General features: G+C 42.9%; 2 protein-coding genes across 6 annotated transcripts; one reads left to right on the top strand and one right to left on the bottom strand.

Annotated features, from left to right (window-relative positions):
* Window positions 1-189: 189 nt before the first annotated feature.
* mtfr1 (mitochondrial fission regulator 1) lies at window positions 190-4,851 on the bottom strand. Of its 2 annotated transcripts, none has more exons than XM_076080497.1 (8): window positions 4,740-4,851; window positions 3,803-3,908; window positions 3,492-3,590; window positions 2,699-2,838; window positions 2,347-2,579; window positions 1,920-2,175; window positions 1,630-1,810; window positions 190-1,490 (listed from the first exon to the last, which is right to left on the bottom strand). In XM_076080497.1, exons 2-8 carry the CDS (start codon window positions 3,836-3,838, stop codon window positions 1,443-1,445), a joined length of 993 nt encoding a protein of 330 aa, XP_075936612.1. In that variant the 5' UTR covers window positions 3,839-3,908; window positions 4,740-4,851; the 3' UTR covers window positions 190-1,442. The 2 variants fall into 2 exon arrangements, with proteins under 2 accessions (XP_075936612.1, XP_075936614.1); XM_076080499.1 differs by having other exon boundaries at window positions 2,347-2,576.
* On the top strand, window positions 2,129-14,035 carry armc1 (armadillo repeat containing 1). 4 transcript variants are annotated; one of them, XM_076080500.1, is made up of 7 exons: window positions 2,129-3,630; window positions 6,168-6,379; window positions 7,672-7,763; window positions 9,534-9,726; window positions 10,277-10,393; window positions 11,022-11,096; window positions 11,744-14,035. In XM_076080500.1, exons 1-7 carry the CDS (start codon window positions 3,606-3,608, stop codon window positions 11,933-11,935), a joined length of 906 nt encoding a protein of 301 aa, XP_075936615.1. In that variant the 5' UTR covers window positions 2,129-3,605; the 3' UTR covers window positions 11,936-14,035. The 4 variants fall into 4 exon arrangements, with proteins under 4 accessions (XP_075936615.1, XP_075936617.1, XP_075936616.1 ...); XM_076080502.1 differs by lacking the exon at window positions 2,129-3,630 and adding an exon at window positions 5,111-5,359 and having other exon boundaries at window positions 6,171-6,379; XM_076080501.1 differs by lacking the exon at window positions 2,129-3,630 and adding an exon at window positions 5,114-5,359.
* The last annotated feature ends 1,907 nt before the right edge of the window (window positions 14,036-15,942 follow it).

Genomic DNA, 15,942 nt, shown 5'->3' with positions numbered 1-15,942 from the left:
GCATGCAGTCTAACACTGTAGTCAACGTTAGCAGAACTTTTCTAAATGCTAAGTCAATGCCATGGAAGTTTAGTTACACCATCTTTGATGAAACTATCAGTCAAGAGATATTTGATCTCTTGACTGATAGTTTCATACGAGTGTATGTGATTCGGCTGGAACTCAAAGACAGATTTACACCAGAGCAAGTCAGGAATGAACACAAACTTTTATTTAGAGATTTGACAATTCGAGTTCACGATTTTTCTACAAAATCCTCCTGACACACCCAGTACACGTTCCTCTAATAAGAAGGTAATACTAGTAGAGTTGACTTGGAACAGCAACTACACCGGCATAATGAACAGAACTGGAAACGATGTGCAATCAGTCACTTTGAACAAATAGTTTAAAACCTCAAAAGGCCCAGAGTTGTCTGTCTTTTTCAAACTGAGGCATGAAAATGTGATTACTGGCACGAACTCATCATTTTATCTTTGGAATACTGATAATGAGTACCTTAGGACCCATGACTAAAACACATTTTATACAGAAACTAGATGTGAAAATACCATAACAGTTTCTGTGAGCCTTAAATTCTGGGAAAGAATCAAAGAATCGTATCCCAAAAAAGTATATATATGCGCCTGTACTCTCAATAACCTGAACTTTGCTTCAGTTACAGTATCGCTTTTCCTTCCTATTTAAGAATCATCTTAAATGGGAGAGAAGCTATTTGGCAATGAAAGGCAGAATCTCGCAGATCATCCCTGGAATGTCTTTGGCGCTGAACAGATCGTACTAACGAGATAAGTAGTGTCAACTAAAACTGGGTAAAGACACACACGCCCAGGCAAGACTGGCAACAGAGACACGACTCACACGGGCTCAACAGGTAACGTACAAAATCGTCTAAAAGCCACCTGGGATTAATAACCGACATAATTATCTTTGTTAAAATCTTAATTATCCACTTAAACCACAACATAAATAGAAGGATCCCAATCATAACTTAGTCTATCATACATGTATAAACAATACAGCACAATATTCCTCAAGTAAGAAAGTGCTCCCTTTCTTCTGTGGTCGAAGAACTCTTCAGCTTTCACAGACTCCTTAAAATAGGAATGCAAACACGACCAAATATGCAACAAGTTATGATTGAGCAATAAAACGAATAACGTTCATCAATTCTGTAGTGTTGCCTCTGACGCTTTCACTCAGGACAGAAGTTTAAACTATTCCAACACAAAAAAAACATTCAGTTGAACAATAATCATGTTTGTAAAATAGAAAGCTAATATAAGTTATAAAAGTGCAAATAAACCAGATGTTGAAGATGACTTGGATACATCGGTATGAGATGACTGCTCCCTTGTTCTTCCACAGAAACGGCTCGTATGAAGAGGTGGATAAGGCACTTCAAAGCGTCCGCAGCACATCTGGAGATCAGAATCAGCTGATCAGAGCAACTTCTTTTTCCCAGTTGACTTCAACATGTGCTGCCCAAACTGTGGAAACAGACAGAGGAATGATTAAATATTTTTTTTATTTTTTAGAAACAATATTTTCCGTTGGTCCGCCAAGGATTCGTTAACGGGCTGACTTTGTGGCGGCATAACAGCGATGAATACAGAGACAATCTCTCACCAGAGGTTTCTCCGTTTGAGGTTTTACTTCTGGAACGGGAAGTTTGAAATCCTCGTTGTCTCCTTGCTCACTGTCGTGTCGATAGCGATGGGCGAACTTGCGTTTCAGGGCCTCGGCGATGAGAGATGCAGCATCTAAAGGCTCGCTGGACTTCACTTTGGATTCTCCGTCCGCTGGCCGACTATGAGACAGTTAAACAATTACAAATGATTCATATTTAATTATTTGTGTTTTTTTGATAATTTCCGAATGCGTCAGAATGTATTCTCGTTGACTCTCTATTTAAATACCTTTTGACTGATCGCAATTTGACTTTGCTCATGTCTTTCAGGACATCGAGCATGCTGGGAATTTCTGCCTGCTTTGAATCCAAAGCTGTCTGGCTGTCTGTCTTCTTCCCTCTGCGCTCCTTTATCAAGTCAATGACAGAAAATGTCCGCTGAAGACTTAAGAGTTGAGGAGGTGGTGGTGGAGGAGGAGGAGGAGGTGGGGGAGGGGGAGGCAGGGTGCCACAGGGTGGAGGGGGAGGTGTCCCTGTGGTAGCAGCTGAGGTGAAACAAAGGAAAGAAAAAGCTTAAAGCTGTGCGACATGTAAAACTCTGCTGCCATCTAGAGGACATTCTATACAACCGCAGTGGAGTAAAGAGGAAAACAAATCCCTCGGTGCGTATGCCACACAGAAAGAGATGGTCTCTGTTTTAAAGGTGTAAGAGATACCTGGCTGGCTGTTCTTTTCCTGAGCCAATACGATTTGTGCTATCTGAACTCTGAGTTTGGCGAGTTCCGTCTCCAGTGCGCCGATCTTCTGAATGGCCTCATCGTTGGCGGTTGTAGGCCCCTGGGGGTCCGGAGTCCCCTGTTGCAGGCTCGGCAGTGACCTCTGGCGCCTTAAGGGTTGTCTCTGAGGCTGGCGAGCTCGAAACACGAGTCCCTGTGGGATCACTGACCTGCTTCAAAAGGGTAAAAATCACCTTTTACTGGAGGCTGCTCACAGGAGAATGGTAAATTATTCTACTCATAAAACAAATATCCCTTAGAAGATGTTAGCCGATCACTATCCCACTCTCACCCGTGTTTGCCAAAGGAGTCTTCGTCGTCATCGTCGTCGTCATCCCCGTCGATCCAGGCGACATCAGCCAGAGAGGCCACCAAACCGGTCTGCCTCCTGGAGCCGATCAGGACACCAGCGTCCTCATTGTACGGATAAAGCTGTCAGGGAGCGAGCAGCCATGATCAACATTCGGACCAAAAAAAAACCTCACAAAACATGCCAGAGAAGAGCACGCGCCAGGGAACGCTACAACACCGCATTTCAACAACTAATAAAGACAGTCATTAAGTATGAATAGGAAATAAGGTCAGTTCAGAGGGAGGAGGTATGGAGGGAATCTATACGACGTTAATGAAAGATTCAGGTAGGTTAGAAGGTAGCTCAGTAGGTCTTAAATCCACTCAAAGTTACTGAAGGTTGCTGAACACACTGACCTAAAGCAGACATACTGCATTCCTCAAAGCTAGGGGAGGTAGCTGGGGACAAAGGATAAGAAGAAAAGAGAAAGCACAGCATTGAAAGAGACAGAAAAGTAAAGAGAAGAAATTCATTTTTAAATTGCATGCCACTGAATTGAAATATCTCAAAAGTTGACTTGTTAACGTGTGGACACACGTATATCTCTGTACTAATGACTTCATCCACTCTGTTTATGGTTCACAAAATGAAAACAGTCAAGACAACCTGGTGTAAACAAAGGTTGGAGGAGAGTGTGTGATTTGTCACATGGCTGTGACTCCAAACGTCAGGAGAGACGTGCAGAAAGACAGAAGCGGAGACAAAAATGACGATCATGGTAACCTTCCCTCACCTGGAAGTGAACCCTAGGGCAGGGATTAAAAGGAAGACTCGAAGCTATTCTCCTCACGATACTCCTCGAGGATCCATAGGACTTGGCTGATCCAAAAGCCTGCAAAATAAAAAGATGAAACATCATTTACATCACAAATGTAAGGAAAAAAAAAAAAATCAGTCAACACAAGCTGTATTCTAGTGGAAACATTCACTAATCCAAGGTTTTTCCCAGATCTGGTGGTGTTTCAGCATCTATGTTAGGCTACGAAATTAAATTTGGATTGTATGTAAATATTGCTTTTAGCAGACACTTGTTGAGTCACATACCAGGTCCATTTCCATCCGTGGGTAGTCTTTACTCATTTCTGTTGTGCTTCACAAGGGCAGAAGGACACAAGCCCCAAATACAAGGGCGTCATCGCCAAACGGTCCTCTGAAGGAAACAAGGAAAGAGTGAGAAATTCAGGTTGAAACAGACTTAAAACACAAAACTTTAAAACCAACAATGAATTCAATGCTAAGATGCTCCAGTACAATACAAATAGTAATACATTCTGTATCAGTCTTTAGTGGTACAGACAATATAAATATCTTTCCAATATTATCGTTGCTGCCAATAACTGATTAAGGAATTAGAATTAGAAAAAGTGGGGCATGAAATACAACTGTCAAGGTATAAATTTACTAAATACAAGTTATTATCTTCACAAAAAGTAAAGCTTGTCAAATGCTTTTATATTAGCAAAGGCACTAAATTCAAATAGTAGAATAGCATATGGTAGGATGTAGAGTCAAGGCTAAGTAGCTATACGTAAGGTGAACTAAAAATACATAAACTAAAGTATAAAAAAACTGTATACATGTTACTAGCGTTCTAACGTTTACAAGCTGGGATAATCTTTACCGGTGTTAGTACATTTTGAAAGTTCAGAACTTAAATATTGACAAGAAACATGTAAAAGGGAATCAGTCATTGGTAGATGTTAACTGATCTCATGCATGATGGGTAATAAAGGCTAATGTCGTAGCAAAGGGACATTAAACGGGAAAATGGGAACCTTTGCGGGCAGAGTGGCTAACGCTACCCAATGCTAACAAGGATAGCGGGAGCTCACCAACTCCAGTCAACTTCACAACCACTGACACATTTATTAGGAACTGTCGAAGCACACTTAGTTAGCCCTAACATGAGATTACCAACTAACGTTAACGTTACGTAATATTCTCCGATCGGTGCGCGTGAGTGACTTTGAAACTAACTTACCGAGACTGAAGTTAGAAGACTACTTTTTCTTTAGTTTTTCCACCTTGTCAACCAACGAACATCTAAAGTGGTCGCGCTATGTGGGAGGAGGAAGGGTCGGGGAATACATTTAGAGCCAATTGGATTATACGGATTATAGCGGATAGGTTGTAGCCATGGAATGCCACCATTGGTTATTCACGTTGATTGACAGACCAAGCCACCAACTGCCTCTGACCTTTAAAATAATACTATATGATGATTGGCTCGTATGTCAATCAGTCAAATCATTCCGTCCAATCATATCCCAGAAAGCATGTGGACGCTCGTTATACTTCTCTACATGTCCCGGTGGGAATGTGTTCGGTGTGATCTGCTAGGATTATTTGGGAAAACTGGGATGTCCTCATTCACAAAACAGCTGTACCCGCTGATGTGCCACAAAACCCAAACACTGGTCCCAGCTGCTAGCTACAGAAGAATACTAAAGGAAGAGGCGCAGGCCTAGCGTTAGTGACATTATTTTTGTTACAGTAGCTTTTAAAGGTGGCATCGGAAGTTTTTGTTACGTCTTTTTTGAATGTTTTGTAACTGAAGTCAGCTGGGGTTGTCTCATGATTTTATTGAAAACTGTCAAAAAGGTATGCTATGATTGTCAAGTAACGTTAGCTAGCCTAGCCTAGCTGCTGAATCGCCTCTGTGCGACAGGGCGTGTTTTGAGGTGAGGTTGGGGGTCGTAGAAAGTGTCTTTGGCAAAAAACGAGTATTTGTATTTTGTCTTACAAAATTACATGGTTGTGTTGGCTGTAAAGCAAGTACTTAAACCACACGACTATAAAATGAGCCTTCCAAAGCATGCTACGCTATATGTACTTATCTGTGACTACGACAGCCTTATCAATGCATATCACTAACATCAGTTCATTTACAAACGTCCCTAATCAGTCAGATTGTGTAGCACCACATTTCAGAGGTGGTTGCTGATATAAAGCACCAGAATCTCCAATAAATCGGTACAACGTGCTCCAAGGCAATGGGATTGTTGTTAAGGTTAATAGTGTGTGTCGCCGACACTTCATTTTGCAAGGTGGATCATTATTCTGCACAAAATAATTACTTTTTTTAGACTCATCCCACGCAATTGTGTCAGTGTTGCAACAATTGGTTAATTCATTGATTAGTTGATTGACAAAAACATTTGCCGAAAAGTTCCAACCTCTCAAATGTGAATATTAGCTGCTTGTTTTTTCCTGTTATTGCACATTTAATATCTTTGGAAATATATGGAAATTAGAAATTTGGACCTTGGAAATTTCTGGACATTTTAACCCATTTTCTTACATTTTGTAGTCTTAATAATTAATTAGGAATTTACAGGTCTAATAATAATTATCTGCAGCCATGGTTTGTATAATGTAAGCTCCCTGATTTACCTTGTCTTCTTTTCAGTAGAGAGAAGAGGTTGGTTTGATGTGCGTGGCATCAAGACAAGAGGCACCATGAGTGCGGAGCTGGATGCACTGACTGTGGTGAACCAGCTGCGAGATCTTGCCGCAGACCCCCTGAACCGAAGAGCCATAGTAGAAGACCAAGGCTGTCTGCCAGGTCTCATCCTTTTTTTGGACCACCCCAATCCACAGGTCGTCTACTCTGCACTATTGGTAAGCACCACCCATATGTTTACGTTTACTTCATGTGTTCACACATAAGACTCTTTACATCATAAATAGTTACTGGTGCATAACTAATTCATAAGGTTTGAGTAGTAGTCGGTACCGCCATACAAAGACGGAAATTAATTATCTAAACATGCCAGTTGAAATATTCTAAGCAGCTGTTTTCATTAACTTGGTCTTGGTTGTGTTCAACTACTGCTTCTGTAATTCATGTGTTTTCTGCTCATGGTATATTTTGTCCCCCCCTGCTGTCCAGCAGTCAGAGCAGGTTTCAGTGAATCTGAAGGCCTTTTCTCCCACCACTGTGTCAAAGGCCCACACTCTCTCCACACTCACAGACTTTGATGCGCGTTCCCGCAATGTCCGCGAGGGTTTAGGTCTGTCCCACTGTCAAATCGTTGAGTGTTTCAGGGCTCTCTCACAGACATTTTGAGCCCTTTATGAACACTTTCTGTAAGTCTGCATTTCTGCAGACTTTGCCAAAAGGGAATTACCCGCAATTTACAGCAATGTGACGTTAATCACGGGGTTACCAGTGGAAGCCGGATACGTAAGAAAAAAGCCAAACAAAGTCGACGGCACATGGGTGTTCAGTCTGGCATATTACATTTACACAGAAACATTAAGGATTAAAGATGGAACATAAAAACACATGAAAGCAGAGATTATTTGACAAATAACTTTCATCCCGTGAGGCAAAAGCCTGGAAGACGTTCAAATCAGAAAGTAAAAAAATATGAAATAAATCCCCACAATTGTACATAACATAATGACGATGTCATGGTAACGTGATATGTCGCAGCAACAAACATTTATCAGGTGACGTCAGGTAAGTCCCTGAGGGTTCAGGGTTTAAGGCTTGAGGGGGGACATTTGGGATTAGGCCCCAGTCACAGGCTGATACATGGTGGCTTTAAAAACGGATCCATATTTAACATCACTGTCCAATGGTGACATCTGCTGTCTGTTTTGTGATGACAACACAATACAAAGTCTTGATTTAGCAACCTCTCCCCACCACTTCCACCACCCTTTTGTGCAGCACATGACTTGTAGTGCGAGAACACATTTCAGTGGCTTTATGTAACAGTCGCTCCTTGGCGGTAACCCGTGAAGTGTAAACACAGGGTCAGTGCATGTGTGTTTATTTTGGTTATGTAATACTGTACCGTTCCACGTGTCACCCATTTAAAAAGTTCTCTCTCTCTCTCCTACGATATCACAAAGAGTGTCGGCTTTTAGCGCCGGATAGATAACGGTCGCCCTTGTCCTTGCAGGCCGTGCGCTACCTGGCAGAATGTCGAGCCAACAGGGAGAAGATGAAGGGCGAGCTGGGCATGATGCTGAGTTTGCAGAATGTCATGCAGAAGCAAGTCCCTGTCACCACTACATCACACACACACACACACACATGCTCACTGTGCACTTTCTTTACGTAAAACCTTAACCTAGGATTTCTTTTGTTTTGCACGGACAATGTGTGCCAGTCTGCAGATTTTCCAGACAGGAAGATGTCCTTCCGTGTGCCACGTCAGGATGAATGTGATTAAAGTTGAATTAGAGCAGGGTGCTAAACAGTTGGACTGCTGTTTCTGCATCTTATAGATTTTAATGCATCTCGCCACCTCTCAATTTCTTGATGAGTCCACTTGCATATTTTTTTTTACTGATGTGAGCTTATATTTGCTCTTGCGTTGTCACGGAGTTAGCGGTTTATTTTTGCAGATGTGGCTCATTTTGCTCACATGGTATATTAATCATATCAATCTTTGTTGCTTGTTTCTAGTGTATCATTTACAGCCTTGTACACAATTTATTCTACAACTTTCTGAAAGCACGATATGAGCACACTCTGACTAATGTAGGGTCGTAGGCAAGTCTGGTTTGAGGAGGTGTTGTGCCCCAGATAGCTGGTCTCTCACCCGAGGGGTCTGTGGCAGTTTTGCTAAGTGACTGCTGGTCCTCATCAGCACCCTGATAGGAATAGACCAATGCTCAAGTGGCCGGCTGTAGCTCGTGCGATTATGCTTTCCCCCCCCGCCCCCCACCCCCCCTTCTCTTCCTGCGGCAAAGCTCTCGCTTGCCCTGGAGTTAGCCAGTCACTTCAGCTAGTCGGGCACGGCATCAAGCGGAGCCCCGCAGTAACGGCAGCAGCTTTCCCTGCTCGCAGTCCAGTCAATCTGATTTTGGGTCGAGGTCGATCATAGCTGGACAGAGTGGGAACACATGGCTAAAGGGGGGAGCGTCCAGCATAGTTGCACCAAACAGGTGTGAATGCCATTTTTTTATTCCTTCAACACATTAAGATCTGGAAGCTCAAGAAGCCTCTTCCTCGATGCATAGACGTGAAGAATAGATGAGTACTTCAATCGAGGAGGGAGGTTTGGCGTCCGTGGAGCCGGTGTTAAAGGGTGTGTTGTGCAGCGCCCGGGAGCACCGGGGCTCCCAGAGGGCAGCCATGCCAGACAGCTGATGTCATGTGTGGTTACGACAGAAGGAGTGATGACTTGATAACATACAAAGCAGTGTAGCCCGCAGGTTTATCTCAGGATCCCTCACAAAATATCAGCAACTGCAACTGACCTTATGTGGCTTCTTCAAGGAAAGATACTGCCCACTTGAATATTATGCTGACTGAAGTACAGAATGGGCCCAATTAGAGTTTGGATGTTGTGTGGTAGGTAGCAACGCTGTCTTTACTAATTTAAAGATTGACTGTATTTCTAAATACAGTCAAAGGTCACTGTTGAGTTCTACATCGCCAGCGTCAGATTTAGGCTTCCAAAATAGGAGATTAATCAAATAATTTCAAGTTTAGGCACGATTCACACTTCTTCTCTTCCACTAAAGGCATACAGGCACCGTGACTTGTCTGCATTTGCGTCGGTATTTCTATTTTTCCTTTTAAATATGAATATCATGGCGCAGTAATACGGCCGTTTTAAAAGTGCACAATTTCCAACTGACCTATTCTTGACATCAATGATGCCGACATTCAACTGCAATGCACCTGTAGTGTTGTTACAAATGTACTGACAAATACACCACTTACCACTGGTGTGTACATTAACCACATTCAACAAATGAAACACCTCTCTCTCTCTCTCTCTCTCTCTCTCTCTCTCTCTCTCTCTTAAAGGAGTGCGTCACCTGGGGAGACCAAACTGCTGGCCTCTGAGATCTATGAGATTTTGCAGTTGGCCGGTAAAGAAGAGGCCGAACAGGCCGAGGCAGCTGCTGCCTCCTGCCAGCGTAAAGCCCAGTTCTTCCTGGGCTCCAACAACAAGAGGGCCAAAACTGTGGTGCTGCACATTGACGGACTGGACGACTCCGTGAGTGTTCACAGGAATGCATTCGGGACTCGGTAACGCCGTACCGACACTCGTCTGTCCCGCTCGGCTCAGACAGCAACCGAATGTCTGTCGAAGCACAAAAAAAAATCTATTTTGGGGCTGTCGTGTTTGCCGTGCCGATTATCGGTGTTTGAGATCGTCAGAGCAGCTTAGCCGTGTCTATCTGGCGCAGGTTAGGTGGGGTGGGGTGGGGGGGGTCAGGTTGTAAATGTCAGCCATTGAACAGCAGGACGTCGAGATTGAACCTGAACGCTGCTCCGCAGGAACCTTGCACCTAGCCAGATTACATTACAGCAGACAGACGGCCTCTGGTGGGCGGCCTCGCTATCACTGCATCAGAGACGCAGCTAGAAGCCATAGCCAACAAGCAAGTTGTATATAGCAATATAATGTTTTATGATTTTGGTTTTATGGCCCCATTTGACCTAATTAAACTTTCCAAAAGTATACTTAGTCTATAATGTACTCGTTGGCCTTGTTGTTTCGCACATCTGCTCATACCTTTCGTCTGTTTGCTGACGGTTGTCAGGCTCGAAGGAGCCTTTGTGAGGAGGCGTTGCTGAAGATTCGAGGAGTCATCAGCTTCACCTTCCAGATGGCTGTCAAGCGATGTGTTGTCAGGATCCGCTCTGACCTTAAAGCTGAGGTAAGGGTGTGCCCGGATACAGAAAAGCATGCAGGAACTTTGGGTTGCACCATATAACAATGGATTTTCACTTGTAATTTCGGTCAACACCGGGTGCTTATTTCCCCATCTGTCCAGTTTTATTTTATTCTATAAACTCCATTTTAAGTCAAATTCATCTTTATCTTTGTTTATTTACTGTTCAAAAGCTTGATTTAAGTTGCGCTGGAATATTGACACAATATTATGATATGAGTATAATTAACATGATATCAATATTACATTTTAAAATATCATGATTATAGTCAATACCGGTATATTGCGACACCCTTATTCCTGATTATACGAAAGAAAACACTCCATGTGTCTTTGAAAGTTGATACACTTAATTTATTTAAGACTTACTTTCAAAAAAGTATGAGCTGGCACATTTCATTGTAACCTATTGGCTACTGTACCTTGTGTACAAGTGACAAAGTTAGATATAAACTTAACTGGTATTGATAAATTGATGAGAATGTACTCTTATCAAATCACGTATACATTTGATTTACCCAAAGTATTCTATTCATGTTTGAGCTGAAGACAGAAATACAACAATACAAAGCATCACCAATGAAAACAGACGAGTTGTTTTTTTCCTTCACAGGCGTTGGGCACAGCAATCAACTCCACCAAAGTAATGATCGCTCAGCAGGTGGTGAAGACAGCGGGCGGAGAAGAGGTAAGAACAGCTGAGACCCAAATCTGTGAGAAATAAGAAGAAAAACAACCTCTAGGATTGTGTATCGTTTACCTTCAATTGCTGCACATACGACTGGTTTTCAGTTGATGGATCAGCACGCCCGCTGCATGTTGTGTGTATCTCTGTACAGGCAGCGTAGCCGCCCTTGCCTGCGGCTGAGACTTATTCACACTGACATGATTAGCTAGTCACATCTCTGCCTCGGCCTGTAGGCTAGTTTCTTTTTGCCAAACACGTGACCGGTCCCAGTTGCACCTTTTTTTTTTTTTTTTACAGCAGTGTTACAGATTTGCAGCTCAAATTGAGTGAAGCTGTATTTTAAACTGCGAACAACATATAAGATTCCAAAGTGTTTTGTTTTTCAATAATCTGTAAAGAGTTGTGATCATTATTGCTCAAATGATAAGAAGTAATTGTCAATGGGCACATTAACAGTCATGAATACATGTGGCCAGCAGGGGTCAGACCTGACTCAGTCATGTAATCTGACTTCAGGTGATGATTATTTGGCCCCGTAGTTTGTGTTTTACATTAATCCTGGTGTCTTTACGTGATGTAAACACAATTAATTATCTTTGCTGTTATTAAAAAAAGAACAATAAAACACTTCTTCTGTCTTTGTGCAGCTGATCTTGCCATTCCAAGAGGTCACGGCGGAGCATGTGGAGGAGAACACAGACATCCCAGACTATCTGCCCGAGGAGGAGAGTCCATCCCAGGAGCAGGACAAAGCTGTCACACGCGTTGGCTCCATCACAGACGGCATGGGCTGGATCAACACGGCCGCCAACTTCCTCACGCGCTCCTTTTACTGGTGACCACTTCCTGTGTCTCTCTCTCTCTCTCTGCTCCCCGTTTTTTCTCATCCAGCTGAAGCCTTGGCATCTCTCAGCCGTGTCCCGGACTAAGCCCTGCCCCACGGCCACACTCTAGTCTAGGCTCCCCTCTGCTAAGCACACAGAAACCCGGCCACGTGTTTGCAACAAGTGCTGGACTGCCAAGTGGAACCTGCAGTAACATTAACTTGTGTACATATTAAGCTACCAACCCCACTACTGGCTGTTTGTGCTCAACTATCCACTAGCTGCACATGTATCGCACAAGACCTAGCCAGAGGACTTCAAATCAGCCGAAACCAAATAGCATTCTGGGAATGTGCACCGCAGCGTTGACGGAGGGGACATGTGGCAGGCGTATTTAAATGTTCCGAGGCTGATTTTGAATACGTGGAAAATTGGGAGTTCCCTTTCTTTTGAGCATGATTTTTGTTTGCGTTCCTCCGGTGTTCATTCTCAATCCTTGTCTTCTCTCCTATACATTATTTTTCATATTTCCTAATTGGGCAGATTTTGTTTTTCTTCCCCCTTCAGTTTTATTAGCATGCTTTTGTGCCAATTTTGCCTGATTGCCTAGATCTGTCATTATTGTATGTGTGCCTTTTTGACGTTTTACTTTAAATATATTAATTATGTCATTTAAATAACTTCCCAGCTTTTGTGCGTCCGAGGTGGCCCTTAGCAGCAGCAACAGCAGCCAAGCCTCCCCCAGCTTTTAGCTTCACGAGGGGCGTATGAAGCGGTAGTATCGGTAAACTAGACACCAGCAAGAGGCCGCGGCCCATTCAACCACAGCTCACATGCATTTCTTTGTTGCACACTGGAAGAAGAAGTCCTTTAACTAATTAAAATGCCACCCCTCGCCGCGTTTATACTCTCTGGAGTCCATCTCTGGACTGATAATGCAGGATGCAGTGGTGGTGAGTTGTATGACAGCTCCTCGTGTTGATTACACAGACGTTAGGCTTCCTCTGCTTCCATCCCTCTGTCACATCAGCATTCTAGTCATCTGTAGTGTTAGTAAATCCCTTTGCTCAGCATGTAGAAGACGAACCTGTTAGCTGCCTGCTTGTCAAACGCTTTCCTATGTTACCTGGACTCCCACTGACATTTTGTTTTTACAGTATTGTTGCGCACCTGTTAAATTTTCAGTCTAGCCAGCAGTGTCTTTAAAGCAAAGATCATGTTGGTGCACGCTCACACACGCATACAGAGGACTCGCTAGTATGAACAGTAGTGGTATACTGGAACAAGGGTGTGGTTATGTACATTTTGTAAATGGTGCCTGGTTCCCTAAAATCTCAAACCTTACATGTGAAGGAAAAATGTTGTTCTCTTTTTTTGTAATACTGATTTGCATTTTATGTCACAAAATAGGATTATACAGCTACCGCTAACACTCTTAGTGAGTTTATTCCTTTCGTTTAGCCTTTACAACCCCACGACTCACTCCAGGTTTAATTATTATCTCCTCTGACTTGTGTGCGTGTCATTAATAATTATTATATACATTGCTGACCAAGCGACCTTTATTGTTCTGATGGTGCGGAGATGTCACAGTTGGTTGAGGTCAAAGCGGATCGTGGAATTGCACAGAATGGCCTGAGTAATCTGAATTGACGGTGGTTATTCTCTGCAAAAGCAATACTATTTGTTTGCATTAAATGTAGTTGTTACAGCTCAGCATCAGCCTTCAAAATTATGTTTTGGAATAAAAGGTATTAGTGAAAAGTTAGGATTATCTTCAGTATTAAAATCGCTTCTTCATTTGGCACAGAATGAATGAATCATGTAATTTCAGTTTTAATTTTTGGTGTCAGCTCATACTGCAAAGAAATACTTGAACATTGTTTCTTAGAACTGTTCTTATGTGACGATCAAAGTGTAAATTTCCCACAACTGCTAGATTAAGCCCGTCTGTAAGGATGACAAGAAAAACAAACTAATTTAAATCCTGAAAAATGTAACTTCATGTGTACAACCCTAACCCGCCATCAAATGTAATATAATGCAATGCAGATCCTAACGATGTAGATTCCCATAGACTGTTAATGCAAATTATGATAAACTTCAAATCAAAAATGTTTCTGGTGCTTTTTTATTTTTTTTATTTTTTATAAACAGTCTGGTTCTACTGATTTTGATAAGAAGATCTTGACCTATCATCTCCGAGTGTTAATACTCTTCATGGCATGTGCAGTGGTCACACCAGCGATCCACACTTTACTTTGTCAAATCAATTCTTAGCATCCATTCTTAGCTGAGAGAGAGAGAGGGGGGGGGGGGGAGTTCAGTTTTCTTTATTGGGGCATAAGTGAGGTGCCCCAGGGCGATCCTGTGGCCTGCCCACCACCTCCTGTAGCCCGGTGCTGGTAGGCAGCAGCAGCAGCCAGCCTCAGCTGGAGGCCCTGGAGCCACTGCTGCTGCTGATGCTGATGCTGAGCCTCCAATGAAACGCTGTGCCAAGCTGGAGGGGAGGCCTTCACTGCTCTGCTGTATTATCTGAATGGAAGGTGACTAGAGAGCTTTGTTGAATGACAATTTCTAACAATTTTCAACATGCTCAAGCCATTTTAGGTTGAACCTTGATTTATACTCGTAAATCATTTAATTACTTAAAAGCTTACTTTTGTAAATCAGGTGTACATTCAATGCACAGATCAAAGTGAAACAGACGAAGGTAGTTTGCTCAGTAGGGCTGCAACCACTAGTGGGGCTGACCATCTCATATTTTCTTGACAATATAACTGGAGCTTTTCCGATCATCTGACATGATTTTCATCAGCATAGAGGTTCTGACTTGAGCAACATCTTATCCATGTTGGCTTAAAAGTAGAGTTTCAAATCTCACATTTAGTCTCATGTAGTTAAAGATGGAGCTGTAGATAATGTTACTTATACCTTTTACGTTTCAGAATCGCTCTAATGTGTCTCTTGCAGTCCCCTAGAGAGTGTGCCCAAATACCAACCATTCACAGTGACCCAATATGTACCCGGGTGTGTGATTTGCAGTAGAAAATGCCTGTCAGGCCTCCGAGCTCCGACTTCTCACTTACCACCACTAGAGAGAGACAGTAAGCCTGGCAAGGAAAACAAATGATGGAAGTGTGGCGTCCAGCGTATAATCTAAAAGCATCTCATAAAATCACTTGTTTGTAATTAGATGACCTAAGGCTTCCAACGCTATCGGGAACTTTGCTGAAACAGCATTTCCAACTGCTCGGTTTGAGCTTGATCATAACCATTAACACACTGCGACCATTAACATGCCTCGCTCACCTCCCACTGTAATATCGGTGGACTAATGCAGCCATAAGGTTGTTTTTAGTAGTTAATATAGTGTGCACCTTTTTTCCACGATGTCTGAACACTAATGTAGAAAGCAATTTTCAGTTTGAAATGATTTTCCTCAAGGGTTCATATGCCTTATAATATCACTCCTCTCAGAAGTTTTTAAGGGGATATCCTCCAGAGAGCATCAAAGTGGCACTCACCTCTCCTTTTCAAATTAAAGCCACAGATAATTTCACTTTCACTCCTTGAGTTCTTTGTAGAAACCACCTTGCCATTCTCCCCTGTTTCATATACCCCCATCAGATAAAACACAATCAGCCTGCCTTGTGCACAGTCCTCATCCCCCCCTCATGGTCATATCAGCCCAGTTGCATATAATGCGTGCATAAATGTGTTGTCGGTATCATCCTCCCACCTGTGCGTATTTGCATGGTTAATCTGCGCGCAGGGGGGAGAGGGCCTGATGGAGGGTAGATAGGTGCGTCTCACGGCCCCATGGGCTCTTGAGGAATTTTATTGGAGGTTCAGCTCCCAGTCAATGGGATCAGCCGTAAATCCCGCTCAGAGTGTGGCAGGAAATGATGTGACTCCGGCAATTTATGTCAAATAACTTTTGAGGATGTGTGAGTGTAGCGATCAGCGCTGCCGGGGCAGCGATAACTCTTCGGCGGGGGGGGGCCCCGGTGAAGATTTAA

This window comes from Anarhichas minor, unplaced genomic scaffold (genome assembly GCF_050575085.1).
Source record: "Anarhichas minor isolate MPS153535 unplaced genomic scaffold, ASM5057508v1 ptg000074l, whole genome shotgun sequence".
NCBI classification, from domain to species: domain Eukaryota; kingdom Metazoa; phylum Chordata; class Actinopteri; order Perciformes; family Anarhichadidae; genus Anarhichas; species Anarhichas minor.
This window is presented reverse-complemented; position numbering and strand designations above follow the sequence as displayed.